At 35.0% G+C, this 23,305-nt stretch overlaps 3 protein-coding genes, 1 long non-coding RNA gene and 1 other non-coding gene across 6 annotated transcripts; 2 read left to right on the top strand and 3 right to left on the bottom strand.

Annotated features, from left to right (window-relative positions):
- Positions 1-1,770: 1,770 nt before the first annotated feature.
- LOC123201499 (probable RNA-dependent RNA polymerase 1) lies at positions 1,771-7,771 on the bottom strand. The gene is made up of 5 exons (XM_044617033.1): positions 7,403-7,771; positions 6,499-7,036; positions 3,845-5,670; positions 3,497-3,647; positions 1,771-3,213 (listed from the first exon to the last, which is right to left on the bottom strand). Exons 2-5 carry the CDS (start codon positions 7,015-7,017, stop codon positions 2,356-2,358), a joined length of 3,354 nt encoding a protein of 1,117 aa, XP_044472968.1. The 5' UTR covers positions 7,018-7,036; positions 7,403-7,771; the 3' UTR covers positions 1,771-2,355.
- A 1,527-nt stretch (positions 7,772-9,298) lies between these two features.
- On the top strand, positions 9,299-12,919 carry LOC123201504. Of its 2 annotated transcripts, XR_006498827.1 has the most exons (5): positions 9,307-9,638; positions 11,198-11,304; positions 11,414-11,887; positions 11,996-12,492; positions 12,630-12,919. It is a non-coding gene; the product is annotated as an uncharacterized LOC123201504 (long non-coding RNA). The 2 variants fall into 2 exon arrangements; XR_006498826.1 differs by lacking the exon at positions 12,630-12,919 and having other exon boundaries at positions 9,299-9,638; positions 11,996-12,567.
- A 704-nt stretch (positions 12,920-13,623) lies between these two features.
- On the top strand, positions 13,624-15,558 carry LOC123201502 (expansin-A6-like). Its single transcript, XM_044617036.1, has 3 exons — positions 13,624-13,895; positions 13,980-14,298; positions 14,821-15,558. The coding sequence occupies exons 1-3, from the start codon at positions 13,745-13,747 to the stop codon at positions 15,131-15,133; spliced, it is 783 nt and encodes a 260-aa protein (XP_044472971.1). The 5' UTR covers positions 13,624-13,744; the 3' UTR covers positions 15,134-15,558.
- Positions 15,559-19,614: 4,056 nt separating this feature from the next.
- Positions 19,615-19,686, bottom strand: TRNAK-UUU. The gene has a single exon. It is a non-coding gene; the product is annotated as a tRNA-Lys (tRNA).
- A 1,248-nt stretch (positions 19,687-20,934) lies between these two features.
- Positions 20,935-23,240, bottom strand: LOC123201484 (ABC transporter I family member 20-like). Its single transcript, XM_044617009.1, has 7 exons — positions 22,954-23,240; positions 22,742-22,875; positions 22,290-22,409; positions 22,094-22,189; positions 21,842-21,994; positions 21,633-21,710; positions 20,935-21,454 (listed from the first exon to the last, which is right to left on the bottom strand). The coding sequence occupies exons 1-7, from the start codon at positions 23,159-23,161 to the stop codon at positions 21,218-21,220; spliced, it is 1,026 nt and encodes a 341-aa protein (XP_044472944.1). The 5' UTR covers positions 23,162-23,240; the 3' UTR covers positions 20,935-21,217.
- Positions 23,241-23,305: the final 65 nt, after the last annotated feature.

The raw sequence follows: 23,305 nt of genomic DNA, 5'->3' as shown, positions 1-23,305 counted from the left end.
TGTAACTTTCAGTTGTTAATGGGACATCTTTTTCAAGCAGTCCATACCGCGTTCTCTTTTCCACAAACTTACCATTTATTCAAGGCCAAAGGACTAATTCCCGCCCAGGTGTGAATGCATTTCCAAAGTCAAACCATAGGGTTCGAAAAAACTTAAAATCCCCCCTATGAGCTAATTACTATTAAAATTTTCGGTCAGAATAAGAGTAAAATTATCATTTTTTTAATAATATTAAAAAAATATAAAATTCATTATTTTCCTTCCAAAGTTTTAAAAAATAACAAATTTAACTCTGTCTAAAATTTTCTAACTTTTAAAAATAATATTTTCCCTCCAAAACCTATAATTTATTTTTCAGACACTCTCTAGCCATTGGAGATGACGCTTCAATGCATGAAGTTCAACATTGACACTGCTCATTCTGAGGAGATTTGGTCAGTTGCTGAAAGTCTTCTGATAGATTCATCTGATAAAGACGAGACATATTTCTTATCATTCTGCTTTTGGTTTTGAAACACCTATCCAATTAGATACTCTTAGATCTTAAGAATAATTTTCTACTGAAAGACATCAAAGATGTTCTGGGGTTTGGTTACCCTCCTCAAGAAAGGAAAAACATCGCTTATATAAAAATAATTATCTACTAAAAAGAAAAAAGGGAAAAACTAGAATATATTTTTTTGGGAAAGAGCCTGTACCCTGTAGTTTAATTGAGTGTGGGGCTGTTAAGGAGGCATGTGAAATGGGTTTTGAAAAAGTGCCCTATAAGTTGGATAGCATGGAGACAGTAAATCACCTGAAGTCTTGCTGCTTATGCCTTTCTGGTGTTCTTCATGTTCAGCTTATCAGGAAAGATCTTACTCATCTGAAAGTTTATGCTACTGATGTCGATGAAGTTGGCGAGGTAATTGTTATTCAAAGTTTTTGCTGCTTAAAGTTCCTTGGTGAACTTGAATTTTTTTCCTTCAACTCATTGACTCTCATCTATAATTGCTTGTGGTGTAAAATTATGCAGCTCGATGATGCCCTGAGTATCCATCCATCAACATGAGAATGTAATTTATCATTCCATTCATTCATATGAATATATACACCGAGATTTGACTATCCAATTGATACATAAATAATGTGTCATTATGTAGTTTGATAGTTTTGAATTAAATATAAGATAATATTCAATCACTTAATGATACATCTTCTAAGTATTCAATTAAATACTTAAAACTGAGTTAGATTAGAATTAAGTTCAATTTGAACAAGTCTAAAACAAGTTTTGTTCAAGTGAACTCAAGCTTTAAAAGTGTTCAACTCATAAACACATAAACCTAAAAAATTTCAATATAAAATGACTAAAATAATATCATTTTGATTCATACGCTAAAAAAAAAGATATCGTTTTAACTACAATTTGAGAAAATTTAATGGATATATTTCTAGTTCCATCAGGAAAAACATATGTAACTTCATTCCTCTCAATTTCCACATCAGGGATGGTATTATATTCTTTGTTATCAACATGCAAAGCTTCAATGGATGCACTGAAAGGCAAACCTATCTAGTTGCACATTCCTCCACAAATAATAATACATCTTCATGTGATTAGGTGTTATTTTATCTTTAATTTAAAATCACATAATCATATAATTACACGTTATTGTTTTTGCAATAAGTTATACACATTATTTGTGCACATAGTTGTATTGCTCTTAGGGTGCCTATTATTCTTTGATAAACTCTGCTACACTAAACAAAGCAAAATGGAAGAGATCAGGCAGCAATCCAAACATTTATTTTATTACATGAACTGAATACAGGTATCCAGTATTGAACACACAACACACTTCTGAAAAAATACATTATTACAACGACACACTTCTACCATAGAGTTGCCCATCTTGTCTTACTATCTCCACAAATGCAAAATAGGGGACAAGACAGCAGCAACACCATACAAAGCAACCCAAGACCAAGCAAAAGCAGAGCAAGACAGCCAAAGCAAAGCAGGAAACTAACAGACAAGCCAACCCAACAACCGCCCAAAGGAAGCAGAAGCAGAACAGAAAACGCAGAGATCATTCACCCAATAAGTAACGATTCCACAGAAACAGAAAAAAACTCCCTTACACAACCAAAGCAGCAACTTGCATCTGTCAGTAACAGGTTGGCAAAACAGCATCAACCACGCAAATACAATCTGTTCCAGCAAGGAACACACAGATATCTGGCACCAGAGAGCATGATTTCCCCGCCAAGACATGAAGAAGGAGACCACCTGAGCATATCAGCACCTTCACTATATAGGAACAAGTATATGCTGATACTTAGGTACTGAAACCATTCAAATCGCTCCACCAACTAAAAGCGCATTCCATTACCGAAATGGCATACTAGTGATGGAAGAAAATGTCCATCACTTGCTGCTCTTAGTCGCTCATTTTTCTTTTTATTCTTGATCTCAATGAGGGTGTCATAAATACACCATGGAAAGCTAAGGAAATGTTCACGGCTAATTCCTTCTTTGATGCAGTGACCCCAATAACTATGATGGTATGTTACATAATACCATGCTGAAGCCTTTGCATATGCATCATCACCATCAGAATTACTAGAACCTGACTCACATGACTTGTTGAACCAGGCCCTAGCTTCTTTTCTTATGGACCTTGTGGCAGAAGTAATTGTATCCAAATCCCTTCTTTTATCAAAACATTTTGCTATTTTAATGATGCAGCCACTGACTATTTCTGCCTCAGTTTCAATGCCAAAATGCTTCATCAGATTACTCAGCTGACTATCGTACTCGCATTTGTAATGGAGAGCTTCATTGACGTATTTCTTGAAACCATCAACTTCCATATCTGAATCAAAAGACCTAATTGCTATTTCCTTTGTGAAGGATTTGATAGCCGCTTCATGTGGTGCAATGCCTTTTACCTCTCGATACAGCCTTCCCATCACACGCTCTGATTGATAGGTCATATGCTCAGGCTTATCCATGAAGTCTGGATACTTATCAACACGAAGTTCACTTGGTATTTTGGCTGCCACACCAGTTTTTGGGAAATCCACAGCAATGGAGGATTGCCGGGCGAGCTGAAGACATTGCCTACTCCTTGCTTTCTCAGGTTCTTTATCTGCAAAGACAACATGGGCATTACTGATTATGCCCAAGCTGTCGTTGACAATAAAGTCAACGAAGTACTTCTCAACATCCTGCAACACAATGATATATATATTTTAAGACCAAAGACTACAGCATTGATCAAACACCACTCATATTGCAGTTGTAATCTGATGCATACTGAAATAAAATTCAAAATGATATATGCTTTAATGCAATGTCATATGAAAAAAGAAGCAGTGAAGAAATTGCAATGACAGATCTCATTGTAGTGTCCTTGTAGAAATTAAATTCAAATGAAACAAGAGTTGATTCAAGAATGTGACTAAAGAAATCTTAACATGCATGAACATGATGCTTAAAGTTGAGCAATACCTCAATCGTAACATCACGATGCAAAACCTTAGATTTTCCAGGGGTATAATCCATGGGTTGAAACTGACGAGAAGGAATGAGATCAGGATCCCAGCACACAAAATACCTATCGCCATCAAGGTCACTCCCTGAACATTCATCTGGATGGGGTCTAATTAATAATGAAACCAGTGTCAGTTTCTAAGTTGATAATCATGGATAATTATCAGGATAACAGGTATAGGATTTAAGAATTTCCTGAGCTTGCATTGCATAAATTTATGAACTTACCAAGCAGGAAAATAAAGCAGAACAAGTATTAGTAAACATCTAACATGAAATATAAGACATTTTCAAAAGCAGGCTTACCTTTTTCCTTTTGCTGGGAAAACCACACAATCAACTATGTGGTGCAAGGCTGGCACATCCACAGCTTTTAAAACGCGCATATCTCCTGGATGGAGACATGGATTTTTAGCAACCACCACCCTATCTTCACAAACACTAGTTTGACTTGATTCTTTTCTGCGAAACTGCAAGGAGAAATCATCCGAAAATTGACTAGATCTGGAGTGAGAATACTGCACAAAAATCTGTCCATATTCTAATGTCCCTGTCTCATCCAGAGTTCCCATCATATGTCGTCCTTTTGGAAGAAATATCCTTGCTTTCGTTCGCAAGTCATGCAGACTTGATGCACGGAATGTCTGTAGCATCAGTGAGAGAAACGGTTCTTCATCTGGCCTATAATCACACTTAAGCATTTCCTTGAGAACATTTGCACTCTCCCCTGAACACATGAATCCAAGTGCCTCAAGTGCCCTTGAAGGGTCTGTCAAAATAGCATCTAATTGAGCTATGAACTCCCTCTGCTTCCTTTCAAAAACATCATCTTTAATACTAAGCGTCGACAAAAGGGTGATCAACTGGCGATTTAGAAAAGAAGGCTGATATTTGCTATAGTCCAAAATGTCTAGACTAGTGCTGTCTGATTCGTATTTTAACATACTGGGTCTTAATGATAATTTCACTGAAGAATTTGGATCAACAGCTACAACTCCTTTGAACCCAGCATATCGTATTTGGAATGCAGATGGAGTATAACTTGTGAAACCACATTTTTTCGTCACTTCTTCTGCTAATTCAGAAGATATTTTCCCGATCCCATCAGAGAAAACATATTTAATTCCTTTCCTTTCGACTTTTACATCAGGAATGATTTCCATGTCCTTCCTACCAACGTGCACAGCTACTCTGGATGCGCTCAAAGACTGACCAAGCCTGGCTGCGTATCTTGCCACATTTTTTATCTCACTAAAATCACCCAAGCTCTTTCTAACATCTGCTGCAGTAAGCCCAGGTCTAGATGCAAACATCCATAAGGTATTCTCTCTTACTTGACTATTTGAGAAAGCAAGAGTTTCGAACTTCTTGTCTCCGATGACTATGCCATTTCGGAGAATTGACAGTATCCTGTCATAAATTCTAGTACGCTTTCCTCCTGATGCCTTGGGAGATAAAACTGTTGAAAACAATCTGTCCATATCCTCATCAACAAATGAAACACGAAGAAAATTATCGATGTCATCAGGATAACTGCGTAAGACGCGATTGGATAGACTGACTTCTGGACCACAACAGTATATCTTAGTGGGGGTTACCAAAACCTTGTGCACGTATACTAACCCATCATCCAAGGCAATGGCAGGCGATCCAAGAAGTGTCTTAGACCTAGAATAGTTTATGTATTGCTCTTTGAGCCAGCTTACAGGATCATAGCAGCATTCTCTTAGATTAAACAGCTTCTTCAATGCACGTTCCATGAATGCTATATCCATTATGCATGGATCAAAGAAGCGAAAGAACTTGGCATCAAGTACTGGCCCAGGAATACAGCCGTGCTGAATCAAGGAATTGATTTTGAACAGCATCCTATATGGCAAGTCGATGCCTTGGGGTGCACTTATAAATGGGACAAGATCAGAATTGTTTGAGAAAGTAGAACCTTTCTCTAGACTGAACTTCCCTGGACTTTCCTTGTAGAAAAAGAAATCTTTCAGAGCTTTCGGAACATGACCCCTGCCTGGAAGCTCTAAACACATAGCAGTTGATTGTCCAATGCAGGAGGATGGAGTAAAATCAACTGTCCGGTTCCAGTGGATTTCTTTCTTATAAATAAGAGGAGCACCATATAACTGTCAAGAGAAAGAAAGGAAATTAATTTAGTAAATAAAAGAAACAAATTGCTATTTTGAATTATATAAAACAACTTTTACATGTAACAACCGAAAAAAGCAAAGAAACTAGATACATGGTGTGTAAGCAGAAAAACAAAATTTAACACTCAATGTCAAAATCACAGAGCATAAAATTTCTACCCAAATTCATCATTCAAACACATTAGGACATAACCTGCTTAAATGTGGAAGAACAAGGACATAAACAAAAATGTTTGTGCCATTTTATTGACCCAGAGAAGATTGAATATCAATCTCAGAACAAAATCTTTCTTCTCAGCCTTTGCAGAACATATTGCAAAATGGGGTGTCAAATAAAGATACATGTTTTTAATAAATTGTCTAAGGAACCTTGTCTGTTTTAATTTATTACTAAAAGGGTAAAAACATCAATTGGTTCTTCCATAAAAAACATAATGCCCTTATGTCAACCCACATTTACAACCCAAATTTAATAATTACAATATGAAGTATATCAGTCCGTTTTTTAATGATCATATCGGACAGATAAAATAAATGTTTCTAAACTATATATTTACCTAGTTTTATTAAGTTATAAAAAATTTAATCAATATATGTTCACATTATTCCAACATGGTATACTAGATGACATATAGTTCAAGTAACTATCAAAGAATAATTATAGTTCTTTTAGAAGAAAGCCATATTCAGGAAGTCTCAGAAAGATTTATGTGTGCAATGGACATGGACATTAAGTAGCTTTACTCATTTCTATCAAATGCTAACACAAAATTTTCATAATAAGAAGTTTTTTAGATGGCTAACCTGGATGACAAGAAACTTCACAGACTGACCATGTGGGCGTTGTAGCTGGATCTGCCAAATTGTCTCGTGCGGAACGTTAAGCTTATAATCCACAGAATCATAAGATAGAAAGCAGCTAAAATTTCTGAGATCGGAGTCAAATTTCACAGAAACATTTTCCTGTGACCAGAGCACATAAAAATTCTCCTCTGAAATCTGCCAGCCGAAGTTCAGTCTTGCGTTATCAATCCTGTGCTGCGGGGTCTTCTCCTCAGGTGAATTTCTATCATGGTCAACATAACGAGCTTTCAGATAAGAATTTCCATCCCATAAACGTCGTTCAGCAGCCATGGACACGATATACTCTGCAGCTTCCATAGTTGTGAATTCAACTATGGCGTATGCCCTTGAGCCTTCTTTTTGCGCAACTTCTACTACATCATAGACTGCTCCTTTACCAGTGTATCCCTCCACAAATTCCTTAATTTCTATTGCAGGCTTAATTGAAGTAAATCCAAACAAGCTGATTGTCTTAGCCATTTCGTCGTAACAATTTTAACTGCAGTTCCATACCAACACAAAATTTAGTAACTCTAACAAAGTTATTCTCTGCAAATATATTACACATGATCAACAATGTTGAACTGAAAATGAACTTTTGGTGCCAGATCCTAGTAGATAATTTCTCATAGGCCATCAATGGCTAACGAAGTACATGCCACCACCCATTTAAAAAAAAAGAACTGAACAGGCTGTTTAACAAGACAGAGAAATGAAAAAAACCCAGAAGAAATCTAAATCTCAAAAAAGCATCAAATTCAGAGCAACATATAAACTAGTTCATACATTACACAACAAAGGAAATATCAATAAGCAAAGAACTCAATCAGAGAAACGGAAAGAATTTAAGATGGGATTTACTTACCCCTGCGCGCAGGATCAAATGGTGATCAAGTCAGGTATATAAAGAACAAAATAGTAACACTATTACTGATACTATTCATTCTAAAATATATATATATATATATATATATATCCTTGTCTTGCAAGAATGTGCTGAAACTGAGGGTTGAAGGAAATTTTCCTTTTTGGTGACATGCTCTTGCTGACATGGGCAACTATTGGGTTCCAGACTCCCATGTGACTTACAAGTTTCGGCATCCCATTGGCTAATAAGAGTCCTTTCCTAAGAAGTTGTTTGTGTAAGTTCAAGTCGATGGGAACTGGGAGAGAGTATCTTTGAAAGACTCTTCAATCTCTTTAATGGCATGGGGGAGGAAAGAAGAACGAACACATCACATCCAACACTCCACATTTTTCCCCTTCTTAGAATTATCCTTGTAACTTCAGTTGTTAGTGGGGCATCTTTTTCAAGCAGTCAATACCGCGTTCTCTTTTCCACAACCTTATAATTTATTCAAGGCCAGAGGCCTTATTACCACCCAAGTGTGAATGCATTTCCAAAGCGAAACCCATGAGGTTTGAAAAAAATTTAAAATCTCCAATTATTATTAAAATATTTTATTAAAGTAGAAATAAATTTTTTATTTTATTAATAATATTTAAAAAATAACAAATTCAACTCTGTTAAAAGTTTTTTAACTTTTATAAATAACATTTTCCCCCCAAAACATATTATTTATTTTTTAGACGCTCTCGACCACCAAGGATGATGCTTTAATGCATGAATCTCCAGCCACCATTCGTCTCGTTGGTGCTTCCATGAGATGTGATGAAGACATGTCTTCGTCAATTCGTCTAAAATAAACAAGACACATCTTCATTACGTCTTCTTAAGCCAGAAAATTAAGATTTGGTGGCCAGTGATGGTGGGTTGATGCATTGTCATCGATGGCTAAAGATGGTGGTTGGAGAGTGTCTGAAAAATAAACCCTAGGTTTTAAAGGGAAAAATATTACTTTTGAAAGTTAAAAAACTTTAAGTAAAGATAAAGTATTAATCTTTAAAACTTTAGGAGAAAACATAATGAATTTTATATTTTTTAATATTATTTGTAAAATAACGACTTTGCCGCAACTTTTAACAAAAAATTTTAATGATAATTTATTTATAGATGAGATTTTGAGTTTTTTAAATAATATGAATGTAACTTTGAGAACGCATTAAAATTTGAGAGGGATTAAGTCTTTTGGCCTTTATTCGACCACACCATCACCTCCGTCAATCATACATTCCATTTATACTTGGAATAAGACTTGATAAACTTCGTTGTTGCTTCCTTTCACTGCATTTTTTTCCACATTCAACACTGACCCAAATCCAATAATCTTCAGAGAAAGTGAGGCCCTCTACTATCATGGAGACGTTCACACTTGATCAATCCAAATTGCTTGAGTTTGTATCATTGTTCAGCCTGAACGGATTGAGTTGGAATAAGAATATTCCGAATTCATGATATTATAGTCAAGTCAATTGAACTCAATCAAGTTATTGGCATTTCATTTTTTTTGTGGTTTTTTCTTCAATAATTAAAAGTAAATTTAAGCTAAGTCCAATCTAAATTAGGGCCAAGGTAATTTCAAACTAAGTCAAGCCTAAAATAGGATCGGCTCGAGCTTAATTTAAAATAAAAAAGAGGTTGGCTTTACTGAAATTTTTAATTATCTAACTTGTTTGGAGAGAATTAGATTCGAAGTGAGTTTATTCAAAGTCAAAACAAGTTTGGTTCGGATGAGCCAAACATGATCCTAAATACGAATTGGGGAGTTGAATAGAAAACAATCTAGAGCCCGAGTCCGAATAGATGTCGTGTTTGGCTCTCTTGTCCCAGTAATGTAATTTGAATGAAACGACGTCGTGTCCGAGTAATGTAATTTTAATCAAATCCAATTCCAAAGGCGTTCTGAACTTCTGCGACTGCAAGCCAAAGGTGAAACCGAACTAACCGTAACGCGTTCTCCATTAGGACAGACGAGACGGCGGACTCACTGGCGAGTTTTGGTTCCAGTCACCGGCTCACCGCCTCTTTTCTCGTACTACCGGTGCTCCTGTTTGGCCTCCGTTCCGCGGCTGCTGACGTTTCCACATAAACAAACTGCCGCCGACTCGACTCCACCTTCGCATTTCTCCGGCGTTTCTCCGATGTTTCTCCGGCGATCCTCTAGCAATCTTGTAGCGCTCGGCGACTTCAAGTTAACAGAGTAATTTCTTGTCTTCCTATATTTTTCATTTGGTTGCTGTATAGGCAGAAACGAATTTGAATGCTGTGCATGACCTTGAATGCTGACTGCATTCTTGAATGCTTTCTGAGACTTGATTTATTTTGGAGGAATTATTGAATGCTCTGTTGTATTAATTTGAGTTTTTTTTTTTTAATCCAAATTTCTGTCTCTGTAGCGATAGTATTTGAATTCCCAAGGAAATACTGCAAACAGGACCTCTCCGCTTCAAGCTAGCTTTGCTTATACAAATCATCCCGATGACCTCTTTATTTCTGATGAGCAAATCTGTTATTTCTTTCTTCTTTTTATGCATCTCAAATTTTCTAAGGTTTATATACATGTGGCCATCAGTCTTAAAAAATTATCAATTCATGAAACAGAAATAGTTGTATGGTCACAATTTTCCCTCTTGCCTGAGGAAATTTAAACAAGCCCGAAGCTAAGATGAATATCTCATGCGAACCCGAGTGAGTGCACACTAACCCACGCTAATGCGAGCAGATCACGAACAGTAAAATTACCAATTAAGCCGAACACGAACACGTGATCCAGCGAGCCCGAGCCCAAGCTGAGCCTGAGGCTCAATTACCCGAAAACAAGTTGGGCCTGTTCGAGCTTGGCTCGACTCGGCTCAAATCCAACCCTACTTGGAGTTTTTGGAATTTTTCATTCTGCATAATAAGATGTTGTTCTGGTTGCATTTACTGGAATTTCACATTTTGATTGATTCTACAAGTCCAATTTGCATTTTCAGTCTCCAAGTCTACTTTACTCTCTGGAATTCTGTATTTTGATTGATTTCCAGATTTACTGGAATTCTGTCACTGTGGATTTTTGCAGATTTGATTGATTTCCAGGTCCAACTCCATGCATTCTGCAATATGATTGAGTTTTCTATGAGTTTTGGAAGGTTCATTTCCATGTAAAAAGTTGTATAACTCTCCACGCATTCTGAAAAATATATGCAGTATTTGCAGTTTGCATTAAATCAATCAGATTCATTCCAACATACAGGTTACATTAGTATACAATGAAACTGTGTATTTAACAGATCAATACACTCAATGGCATGATAACACATTATCTAAAACATTCAATTGAATACTCAAAACTAGGTTAGATTCGAGTTAAGTTCAACTTAAACAAGTCTAAAACGAGTTCGGTTCAAGCGAGCTTGAGCTCAAGCTTTAGAAGGGTTTCACTTGTTAAACTCACGAACTTGAAAATTTTCAATATGAATTGACTAAAATAATGTCATTTTAATCAATACGCATCAAAACGATATCCCTAAGTTTCTGTTTTCGAATAAATCCTTGTTTGTGATATATGTGTGTAGCTGTGTATAAACAAAAAAGTGTATGCTAAAGATCAGGAAAGATCTTACTCATCTGAAAGTTTATTCTATTGATGTTGATGAAGCTGACAAGGAAATTGTTATTCAAAGTTTTTGCTTCTTAAAGATCCTTGGTGAACTTGAATTTTTTTCCTTCAAATCGTGAACTCTCTTCTTTAATTGCTTGTGGTGTAAAATTATGCAGCTCGACGATGCCCTGGGTGCAATGAGGTTGCAGGATGGCAGGATTAAAGTGTATATACATGTTGCTGATCCAACTAGACATGTTCAGCCTGGGAGTATGTTTGACAAGTATCTTTCACATTCCATAGAGCTTTTTCTTATAAGAATTCCATATTGCAATCTTAATACTGCTTTTTTCTAATATGTTTGATTAGTTTATACATTTTGTGAATTGTAGGGATGCAATGAAAAGAGGAACTTCTGTTTGCCTGCCCACTGCCACTTATCCCATGTATTCAGAGAAACTTGCCATGCAGGGAATGAGAGTGAACTCAGGCTCCTTTCAGAGGCAGCAGCTCTCAGGTTACAATGGCGCCAGGGACAGGTTGGCTTTATTTATATGTCACCATGGACAAGCTGACCCTGCAATGTGACTTGTTTCCGAGATGATGATTCTCTGCAGGGAAACTGTAGCCACTTTTGGTTCATGTAATAACATTCCTTCACCGTACACAGGACAGCCTCAATCAAATATTTATGTATCTGCATTTGCACATCTTCCAGCAGGTCCTGTCAGGAGCTCTGCCAAAATAATCCGAGCTGCTGAAATTGATTTCAGGAAACCAACATGACAGTAGTTCTGGGGCTTCCTGGTTATGTTCAGTTCACATCTCCAATTTGTAGTTATATGGACCTTCTTGCTCATTATCAGGTTAGTTTCTTCTAATCTTGCATGGTGAATCGGTAAAGCTATGACAAAGTAGAAAATGGACCAGATCCATTCTGTGGAAAACTAAAACCTGTGTATTATTGTGTGTAGATCAAAGCATCTCTTAAAGGTGAATCTCCTCTTTTCTCTTCTTGCCAGCTTGAAGGGATGGCATCTATAGTGAACATGCATACTAGAATGGCAAGGAAGCTCAGCAGCAGAAGTCTTCGGTATTGGATAATTGAATTGCTGAGAAGGCAACCGAAAGATAAACGATACTGTGCATTGTTCCTTAGCACTTGCAGTTTATTCATTGTCTTGTGACAACAAATTTTGTTGAACCATGAAGTCTTCTGTTGCCTCATTCATTGAAACTAGACATATGACATCTCCGAGAAGATGTATCGAGAAGCATTGATTATTCTTTAGAAGATTTACTTCCCTGGCTGTATCTGTCACAAGCTTACACTGTCTCAGATTGCTCGATGTCCAACCATGCGATCGAAAGCAAAAATTGCTATAAGGCCCAATATTTGGTTGAAATGGTTTGGTAATGCATCATCTGAAACAGAAAGATGTTTGTTGGCAATCTTGTCTTTGGTATAGAGGTAGAAAATTGAATTGTAATTTTTAGTATGGAAAAAGCTATGATGCAGCAGTGTGCCTTTTCTTATTGCCTTTGATCTGCTTATCATTTTGATTAGTATTTTAGCCCTTTTAAGACCTAAAGAAATTGAACTTGCAGAGCATGAATCATTATCATTACACCTGGAAATAGGAAACTGAGAAAAAGGTTGAACTTGTGAGGACAAGAGGTTTGGGCCTTGATGGCTATTAGGCCGGTGTAGCAGATCATTATATGGGCCAAATTTGGGCCTTCCGATTCGTTAATGAGAAGATGGAAGATGCATGTGATAGTTTGAATTGTTGCATTTGTAATTAGGGTTGGCCGATTTGAATTATTTGAGTTCGAATTATTGTTTGGCTTAAATGAAGTTATATTAATAATTCAATAAAATTATTTATACATTTTTTGATATAATTTATGTATATAGATGATGTGTTATTATACGATTAGATCATTTTAAATTAAAGATAAAGTAACATCTAATCACATATGACATTATCTGTATATTTGAATTGTATATAAAAAATATATATATATAATATTACTCTTAATAATGAGTTATGGGAGCCATGGAGAGATCCAAAGAAGGCGTATCGTAGATTTTCTATTTAATTATATTTAATATATCCCACATCTCTAACTTTTTTCATCAATCGTGTTGCGTATACTGAAAATTCCTGATAAAATATTTAGATTTTCAGTACAATAAAATTATACATATATATTTTTAATATATAATTTAGATATATAAATAATATATTATTATATAATTAAATAATTTTAAATTAAAATAAAATAATATATAATTATACCATATTATATCTTCTGTATATATATATATATATATATACCGTTCATGATACCTATTGCACTCCTTTGTGCACCTGATACCTCACGAGCTGACTCAATTCTCAGGCCATATTATTTATTATAAAAACAAACAGTATAAAATATTGAATTTTAAATGGTCTAAAACGTATATTCTCATTCGCAAATATATTCTCACAAACATGCTATGTTTCCAAATTTTATAATTAAAAAAAAAAAAAAAAAGCTTTAAAGGGATGTGAGAGAAGAAAAGACTCGCAGTAACAGACACCGTTAATTCTGTTTAACCCTACGCTCTCTCTCCTCTTTAAGTACCCCTCATCTTCTTCCCGCTTTCTCATTCGCCTCCAAACCCACAGTCTTCAGTCGTCACTCACTCTCTCTCCACAACTTCTTCACTCACAATGGCTATTGCGAATGTTTTCTACTTTGCTTTACTCACACTCTCATCTTTCGCAGCGGTGAATGCCAAAATTCCTGGTGTTTTCATCGGTGGGCCATGGCAGAGTGCCCATGCTACTTTCTACGGTGGCAGTGACGCATCCGGAACTATGGGTATAGACTTTTTTGCCCTTACATTTCTCCCAAATGTAATACTCGCACACAACTGTATAACTAACCGCATTTGTATTTTTCAAGGTGGTGCTTGTGGGTACGGGAATCTGTACAGCCAAGGGTACGGCGTCAACACCGCTGCATTAAGTACGGCTCTGTTCAACGACGGTCTGAGCTGTGGCGCGTGTTTCGAGATTAAGTGTGCTGACTATCCAAAATGGTGCCACCCTGGCAGTCCCACCATCTTCGTCACCGCAACCAACTTCTGCCCACCGAACTTCGCTTTGCCTTCCGACAATGGCGGCTGGTGCAACCCTCCTCGTCCTCACTTCGACCTCGCCATGCCCATGTTCCTCAAGATCGCCGAGTACCGTGCCGGTATTGTTCCCGTTGCTTACCGCAGGTGAAGCTTCTTTTTTACTAAAATGACAATTTTATATTAAATATATAAATATACTTATATATAAAACATATTATTATTTAATTAAATACCTCAAATTTAAAATTATTTAATTATATAATATTATATCATTATTTATATACAAAATTATATTCCTTATCTATTAATATAACATAACTCTTTATATATATATATATATTTTTTTTTCTTAGCCTAATTTAAATTTTATTTTAGTTTTCTCAGTAAACTTGCTAGACAAAGGGAAATGTCGGGCTCATGCCCTCATATTTTACTCGATTTTCGAATAATTAATTAATGTTTACTTTTCATTTATTGGAAACAAACGGAGACTGAAAAGAAAGAGTCGCCTGAGTCAGAAAATCTGGGTCACGTTTTACGTTCTTCCACGCGTGTGTTGGTCACTGAAATCTAAAAGCGTCAAATTTTCTTGGGACCCTGTACCCTGGGGTTAGTCATTAATTGTCACGGTGATGCTATTCTTAATTAATTTTATTTTTTTTGCAGGGTGCCGTGCAGAAAGCAAGGTGGAATCAGATTCACCATTAACGGTTTCCGTTACTTTACCTTGGTTTTGGTGACCAACGTGGCGGGTGCAGGAACTATCGTGCGCGTGAGCGTGAAGGGAACCAACACTGGCTGGTTGAGCATGAGCCGAAACTGGGGGCAAAATTGGCAATCCAGTGCTATTCTTGTGGGCCAGGCTCTCTCATTTAGGGTCACGGGCAGTGATCGCCGAACATCCACTTCTTGGAACGTGGCACCATCTAATTGGCAGTTCGGGCAAATCTTCACGGCAAAGAAGAATTTCCGTGTTTAAAAAGAAAAAAGAAACATTTTCATTTCCCGCCTTCAAATTTGAATTTCCTTTATTTTCCCGGGAAAAATCGGAAGCGATGGGTGAAATGGGATTTGAATTGATATATTAGGATTCAAGTTAAAGTGAGAGGTAAGGTAATGTAGAAAAAGTGACAAATTAACAGTGTGATAATACGTTTTCTTTCTTCTGTTTATCCTTGATTTGTTTTGAAAGTGTAAGAGGCTGAAGGTGGCTGCAAGATGAAACCATGTAGCCCGCAGCTCAGGTAATATTTATATAATATGTCTTCGTTGCCTTGTATGTGTGTATGAATGTGAATTTCTGTGTCGGTGACTGCTGTGGGGAGCATGTGTGGATGGCTCCACTGGTTTATCTTTTAGCTGAGGGAAATCCTGACAAAATGAAGATAACTTGAGTTCTTGTGAATTGTGCCTGTCATTTACACTGTTGTTCAGTAAGGCAAATGCCATTTGCCAGAATAATTGAACCCTCCTTTTTTCTGATTGAAAGCGTGGATTGATCTTTTGGGTCTGGTTGAAATCAATTTGTGCCGCTTTTAAAATGGAGGTATTTGTGGTAACCCTGTTACTGGTGGTTTCCTCTTTTGTCAACGGCTTACCTGTTTGCATTTAGTTTGGAACCAATCAGCTTTTTACATCCCGACCCGAATCAAAATATTATCGAATTTACTTTCCACTTTATTTTGTGGCAAGGGGTTCCTGTTTTGACTTATGATTTCTTGCCGTTCTACATTGAAACCATTCGTTTCATCTCCAAAGATTCTTGTCCTTGGGCATATCTCTTGCTTTCTTTTGATATTCCCCCCTTCAGCAACAGCAAGTCTCTTTCTAGAGAATGAAGTTTGGAGAGAGACTTAACTTTGATTTTTTTTCCTGATTTTTTTCTTCAATTTAATTGAAGAGATAAACGTATATATTATTGTACAAAAACAAATCTTTTTAAAAAATTATCCTTGTCTATGAGTTTTTGGCCAGAATAAATTATAAAAAAATTTCAGAGTTTCAACTTAAAAAACTTTACTATCAAAAACAAAATATCAGATTAATTTTGATTGGGTTTTGTTTATTTTGATAGTGTTTAACATTGTTTGGAACTAAATAAAAATTTAATATATTTTATAAAAAACAGTAAAATTTTGATTATTTTAATAAAAAACAAAAAAAATTGATCATATTTATAAGAAAATAAAAAAATTCGGTTTTTTTAATAAAAAGTGTATCTGTATATATATATATTTGGACTCCTTTGTATCTTAGATGACCAAACTGAATGAATAAAAATTTACCTAAAAGTAGATTAACGTTCAAATAAAATGTGTATATATTTTATATATATAATTTAAATATACCGATGATATATTATTATATAATTAAATAATTTTAAATTAAATATAAAATAATAATTAATTATATAATGATATATTATTTATATGTTTAAATGATATATAAAAAATATAAATAAATAGCATTGAGCATCTGATTCCAATTAAAAGAGACTGACCCAAGTGTTGTTTTCCTTGGGGGAAAAAATTTACAGTGAAAAGGGGTGGTGGCAGGTTCCATTAAGATAAAGATAAGAGGAAAATTTTGTCTGAAGCTTGTTGAAGAAAGAATAGTATGTTGGCATTTATCCGTTACGGATTTTCATTATCAAAAACTTTCGGTATGAAAACAACAGGCAATTAGCCCCCACTTTGCAATTAAATTTTGTTAGGATAGTATACTTGTGTCAATAATATTGTTGCTCACGGGAATGTGGCGCAGGGTTCAAATAAAACTATATATATAAATAATATATATAATTTTATATATAAATAATAATATATTATTATAAAATTAAATATTTTGTTATCTTTAATTTAAAATTATTTAATCATATAATAATATATTATCATTTATACATAAAGTTATTATTTATTATATATATGGTATTATTTTTGGGCCAAAGGAATATTTTCCACCCAAAGTATGTTATAATATCAATTTTTTACTCGTTAGTTATGAAAATCTTATATACCTATTTATGAATGGTTAAATTAACAGTTTAAAGAGTTTTGTCGAAAAACAAAACTCTTTTACTTTTTAGACCAGATCTTAGTCGATCGACATTCTAAAGGAGAGAAGAGAGATAGTCGGAGCATGGTGATGCCTCTAGAAAGTTTCGTTGCCGGATTTAGTGTTGAGGATTGAAAGCTAAACCTTAGGGGGAGAATGCTATTTTTTAAAATTTGGCCTAGGGGGAAGTGGTTAATTTTTAAGAGTTAGGGAAAAAAAGAGATAAAATTTTAAGATGTTAAAGTTTCGTTAATTTTAACCGTTCATAAGTGGGTAAATGAGATTTTCAAAGTTAATGAGTAGAACTTGAGATATTAGTATACTTTGGGTGGAAAATAATCTTTTGGCCTTATTTTTGAGCTTTAAAAGGATGGTCAAGACTAGAACTTGAAAATTTTGATATATGTCAAGTAATAAAATTATGTATATATATTTTTTATATATAATTTAGATATACAGATTATATGTCATCATATGATTTGATAATTTTGAATTAAAGATAAAATAATATTCAATTATATAATTATATATCTATTGTGTATCTAAATTTTGTATAAAAAATATGCGCATGTAAGGTTGTTCTATGCCAAAATGATCATATGATTGTTGACGTGTTGCTTAATAAGTAGCTTGCCAATTCTATTCTTCAAAGGTCAAAAGACTTATTCTCACTCAAGATATAGTGAAAATCTCAATTTTCACTTTTTAACTTTTAAAAACTCAAACACTCACCCATAAATAAATTTTTAATTATAATTGAGAGTAAAATTATCATTTAACAATAATATTTAAAAAATAAAAGTTTATATCATTTAACCTCCTTAATTTAGAAAATTAAGAATTTTTTTTCAAATTTAAATTTTGAAATGTGGCATTTTCTACTCTACCTAAGGTTTTAATTTTCATCGGCAATTTTCTAGCGAACGATGACCGATCTCTCTCCCTCTTGGTGATGTCTCTCTCTCCTATGTTTTTCCTTCAATCGACAACGTTTGGTTTTGATGAAATCTAGATAAAAAATTAAATCAGTTTCTTCTAAAGAATGAAAAGTTTTGACTCTTTGTCTAGATTTCATAAAATCCAAACATTGTCGATTAGAGGGAAAACATCAAAGGGTGAGACATCACAGAGAAGGAGAAAGATCAACCATTGTTTTCTAAAAAATCATTGGCGAAAATTGAAACTCTAAATAGGGGGAAAATGTCACATTTTAAAAACTTAATTTTAATAAAAAAATTGTTAATTTTTTAAATTTAGAGGATAAAATTATATAAATTTTTATTTTTTAAATATTATTAGTAAATAATAATTTTACTTTTAATCTCAAATAAAAAATTTATCAAAAATTTATTTATGGATAAATATTTTTAAAAGTGGGAGGATAATACTTTGTTTTTACTATTTGGCCAAAGGACTATTTCCCACCCAAACTATGTTGAAATGTCAAAGTTTCCCCTATTAACTATAGAAATATCGTTTACCCACTCATGACCGGTTAAATTTAATGGAACCTTAACCCCTGAAAATTTAATCTTTTTTTTCCCCCTAAAAGTTTAAAAACTAACATTTTTTCCCTAAGCTAAGTTTGAAAAGATCGTATTTCTCCCCCTAGGGTTTAGTTTCCAAACCCCTTCACTTTCTCTAGTGCCATTGCCGGTCGTCTCTCCCTCCCGACGGCCCCCCTCAACTCCACCCTAACCTATTCGGCGTCGAGAGATGACTTCTTGGAAGAGGAATTGTCTTCTTAGATGAAAACGACTAGTTTTCCCAGAGGATGACGAGTTATCTCGTCTTCATCCGAGAAGACAATTTCTCTTCCCAGACATTGTCTCTCGACGTCAGATGGGTTGGGGTGGACTTGAGGGGGGTCTTCAGTGGAAGAAAAACCGTCGGGAGGGAGAGACGACCGACGATGGCACTGGAGAAAGTGAAGGGGTTTGGAAACTAAACCCGAGGGGGGCAAATACAATTTTTTCAAACTTGGCTTAGGAGAGAAATGTTAGTTTTTAAATTTTGGAGGGGGAAAATGAAATCATATTTAAGTTTATTTTTAACATAAAATAACGATTTTATCTTTATTAGTGTTAATTTTAACTGCTTATAGGTGGATAAACAGTATTTTCATAATTAATAGAGGAAACTGTGAGAATTCAGCATAGTTTGGGTGGAAAATAGTCGTTCGGCCTTACTATTTTTGGGGTGAGAATAAGTCTTTCGGCCTTCTTCAAATGAATGCTCTGTTTCCAAATCCCAACCATTGTAGCAGTATTCGAGGTTTGGACTGTTGCTGTAAGCCCAAAAATTAAGAAAATAGATGGGCCCAAACAAAGAGATAGGCTTGGCGGAATCAAAAAGAAAATCTGTGAGACGGGCCGAAGATCTGTCCAAAAATATATAACATTATACCGCCGTCTGTGGGGAGCGAACCCACGACCACATGGTTAAAAGCCATGCGCTCTACCGCTGAGCTAAGACGGCTGTTGTTAGGACCTTCTGTATACAAATTATTTAAAGTTCATATTTTTAATTTTATTTTATTACACAAGCTTTTTGATACTTTCCCTAGAGAATGGATGAGTTTAAAACTGAGTATAGGAAAAACTAGAGCCAGTCTTGATGACATAAACTCAATCAAATTACATTTAAAAAATTTAACTGTATAAAAGCAAAATAGTTTTTTTATTATTTATAGATTTAAAAAATAATAATAAACTCTTTTACAAACCAGATCGAAATATTTTAAACATAATAGTTTAATCTATTTATAAATTCAAAAATTAATTTTTATAAAAAGTTAAAAACCTTAACCCTTATCAGATATTGGTGGAATATAAATTTCTAATCAACTTATTGTCTTCATCACTCCCTCTTCCATCTCACTGAAAGTTGGTGAAGAAGTTGACACTATCAAATTTTGTCTACAAAGTTTGATAATTCCTTACTATTAGATTTAGTTTATGATGGTGAGAGTGTAGAAGTCATGGAACAAGTTTCCAATTAAGATAACAGTATAGCTTCAAAAGGGGCTCAATCATCAATGATTTGATCGTAACTTATAACAAATGTACATTGGGAAGGTGAAAGTGAGGTTGGGGAGTAAAGGGGATATTAAAAGAAATAGGGAAATAATGGGGTGTTATAAAATTAGATATCTTTAATTTTTTTTCTTTTAAATTTCGGGGTGATATAATAATTTTGAAAAATAAAATTCTCATGTTTAGTTACCTTTCAGTTAATAAAGTTCGATTCTAAGTTATGTTATCCAAAAGGAAAAGGTGTTTTTTAATCAGAAACATGTAATAAAACTATATATATTCATTTCGAGTATTTAAATGAATATATATTTTGATGATTTTAAATTAAAGATAAAAAAATACTTAATTATTTGATAATACATATTAAATATATATTTATTTATTTACTTAAAATAACTTCGCTATAAAACATTTATTACACTCGATGTGGAAGAAGCAAAGTTTGGTATGAAGCTGAAACAACCACCACGAAACTGTAAATGTGCCTATGCTGTGGTTGTAGGCTCCCCGATGTGATTAGCATGGTGCAACTCCACCTACATATGGTAAAACATCCTCGCTAACCGTAACGCCAAAACTTTTTTTCTTTTCCTTGGGATGCAACGGCTTTCAAGTTTAACACTAAAGCCAGCCATTCAAAGCATTTACAGCAACTACATTTCGCAATCAAAAACTCTCCACAATCATGACATGAGAAAATCCAGAGTACAACATTATCTTTGTAATTTTATTGATGTCATATTTTAATGGTACAAAGAAATAGAAATCGAGAATCCTCCATTTATATGCTCACATCTAAGACAAATCGTAAAAAGATTGGACAATATATATATGGAACTATAAGGGAACTCTGCAACTAGGTGATGCAATTCATCTAGCAACATTTGACACATTGTAGATTTCTGGGTAAAGAATCAATCATTGAAATGAATTGTGGAAAGGTTCAAGAGCTTGTTTAGAGACAACTTTATCTACTACCTCAGAACTTTGTTTGAGCTTAAGAAAAAGTTCTCTTCGCCAGCCAATGTGGAGTGCAGCCTTCCTGCAGCCCAACCATTGTTCAGTGCACGAAGGGCTGCACGAGCTGGATCCCCAGTTACATGGCTTCCATCAACTTGTTTGTCAAATTCAGCAAGCCCCCTTGCCTTTCTTTCTTTTCTTCTCTTCCTTTCCTCATCTCTTTCCTTCCTCAGCCAACTCTCCACTGTTCTCTGCAAGTTCATTTCTAAAATGGTTATGCAACTTCAATAAAGGATAAAAGAGATGCACAAAATCCAGAAAAAAATTTATAAATTATCAATTACAAGATACCATAAAACCAGCGATGACAAGGGACTATACAAACAACAAACTACAAATCAAAGTTCTAAGTTTGGTGTGGAAAGCTACCATTAGTGACAGCTTGCTAATCTCCTTAACTTGACTAATTGGCATAGCCAATTGCAGCTTCCCATGAGCCACATACACCTGAGAATGACAAAAGAAAATAGAAGATGAGAAGCTTATGTAACATAACACAATTATAGTCAGTGTAATAAATAAATATAAGTTTAGAAAAATGATTCTTTAATAGCTCCAAGGATGGAATCAAAACATACAATATGAGATGGCCAGTCCTCCAAGCCATCAAATATATGGGTAGCATATATAATTGTAGCACCACGCTCTTCACATTCCTTCTTCAAAAACTTGAGGAGATCAGCCCCTGCTAGCACATCAAGATCAACTGTTATCTCGTCCAGAAGAAGGACCTAAACAAACGAGTTCATACTGAGACACAAAAAACATTTCAACAGTTCTACGAATCATGAAGATGAATGCATGAACTTAAGCACAAACATAGATCATACCTTGAAAGGCCTAAGGAGACCCATACAAATTTGAACACGTCTTCTTTGGCCATCAGATACCTTATGCATTCTCCATGAAAGATCAATATCTAATACCTAACTACCAGGAAAGCAAGCAGGAAGTGGAATATCGGCAAAACACCACAATATCATCCTTGTGCAGTGAAATAAACAGTAATCACCTATTGCATTTTACCTTGATTAGTTCAGCTCTTCTGTGAGGATCAATACCAGTTACTCCAAATATCATTTTCTCTGCCGAAACATCCATTTGTATTGGAACCTCAAACCCTGCAAAAGCAACCTCTTGCCTCCACTGCAAAAAAAGAAAAGAGCTCCATCAATGCAATAAGAATTACATTACTAAACAAATCTGATTATTACATCAATATAAAGATGTATCATATCGGTGCCCTGTAAACTACTAATGTTATGTGCAGCATCTGTAAAAAAGAAATACCCCATAACCATATATTACAATAAAATTGCAATTTTTTCTATTTTTCACGTGGAATCCCGTATATCCATACTCTTGAATCGATTTCGAATCATAAATAATCAAATAACATGGATTTTTTAGCAAGGCAAATTTAGTTTAATTTTATAATCGACTGAACAGAAAAGAGAAATTATGGAAAAAAATGAAACCTCTCCTCCAAGGTAGCTGAGATCACCAGAGGACGTTAAAGCCGTGTCGTGGAAAGCAGACCTGCCAAGTACCCTCACCATGTTAGGCTCTACCATGTGTTTTCCTCCGAGTATCTTCAATATCGTCGTTTTGCCTATTATTAAACGTATTACTGAATCAATTGCCGGTTCGTTCTTGTTCTAAGAAAAAAATGCTGAAAGTGAACACAAACCGGCGCCGTTGGATCCGACGAGAAGACAGCGATCTCCAGCACTGAGAGTAAGCGAAAAATCGTCGATCAATGGAGAGGAGCCCGGCGGAGGATGACCGTCGATTCCTGGATACGTGAACTTCAGTCCATTGATCTCCACCGTTGGTTTTGAATTCTCCATCTCCGCCATTTTCTTCCGGCTTTCCAACTCAAACAATAGAATACTCATCTATCTAGCAAGGATCACTTTACATGTGCTCCTGAGATTAAGAAACACGCTACTTTCTCTAGCGGCTTAGAGAATCAACAAAAATAGAAACGCCTCCAATAGTCACGGTTTTAGGATATATATATATTATGATATGACGTGGCG

This window comes from Mangifera indica, chromosome 18, assembly GCF_011075055.1.
Source record: "Mangifera indica cultivar Alphonso chromosome 18, CATAS_Mindica_2.1, whole genome shotgun sequence".
NCBI lineage: Eukaryota > Viridiplantae > Streptophyta > Magnoliopsida > Sapindales > Anacardiaceae > Mangifera > Mangifera indica.
This window is presented reverse-complemented; position numbering and strand designations above follow the sequence as displayed.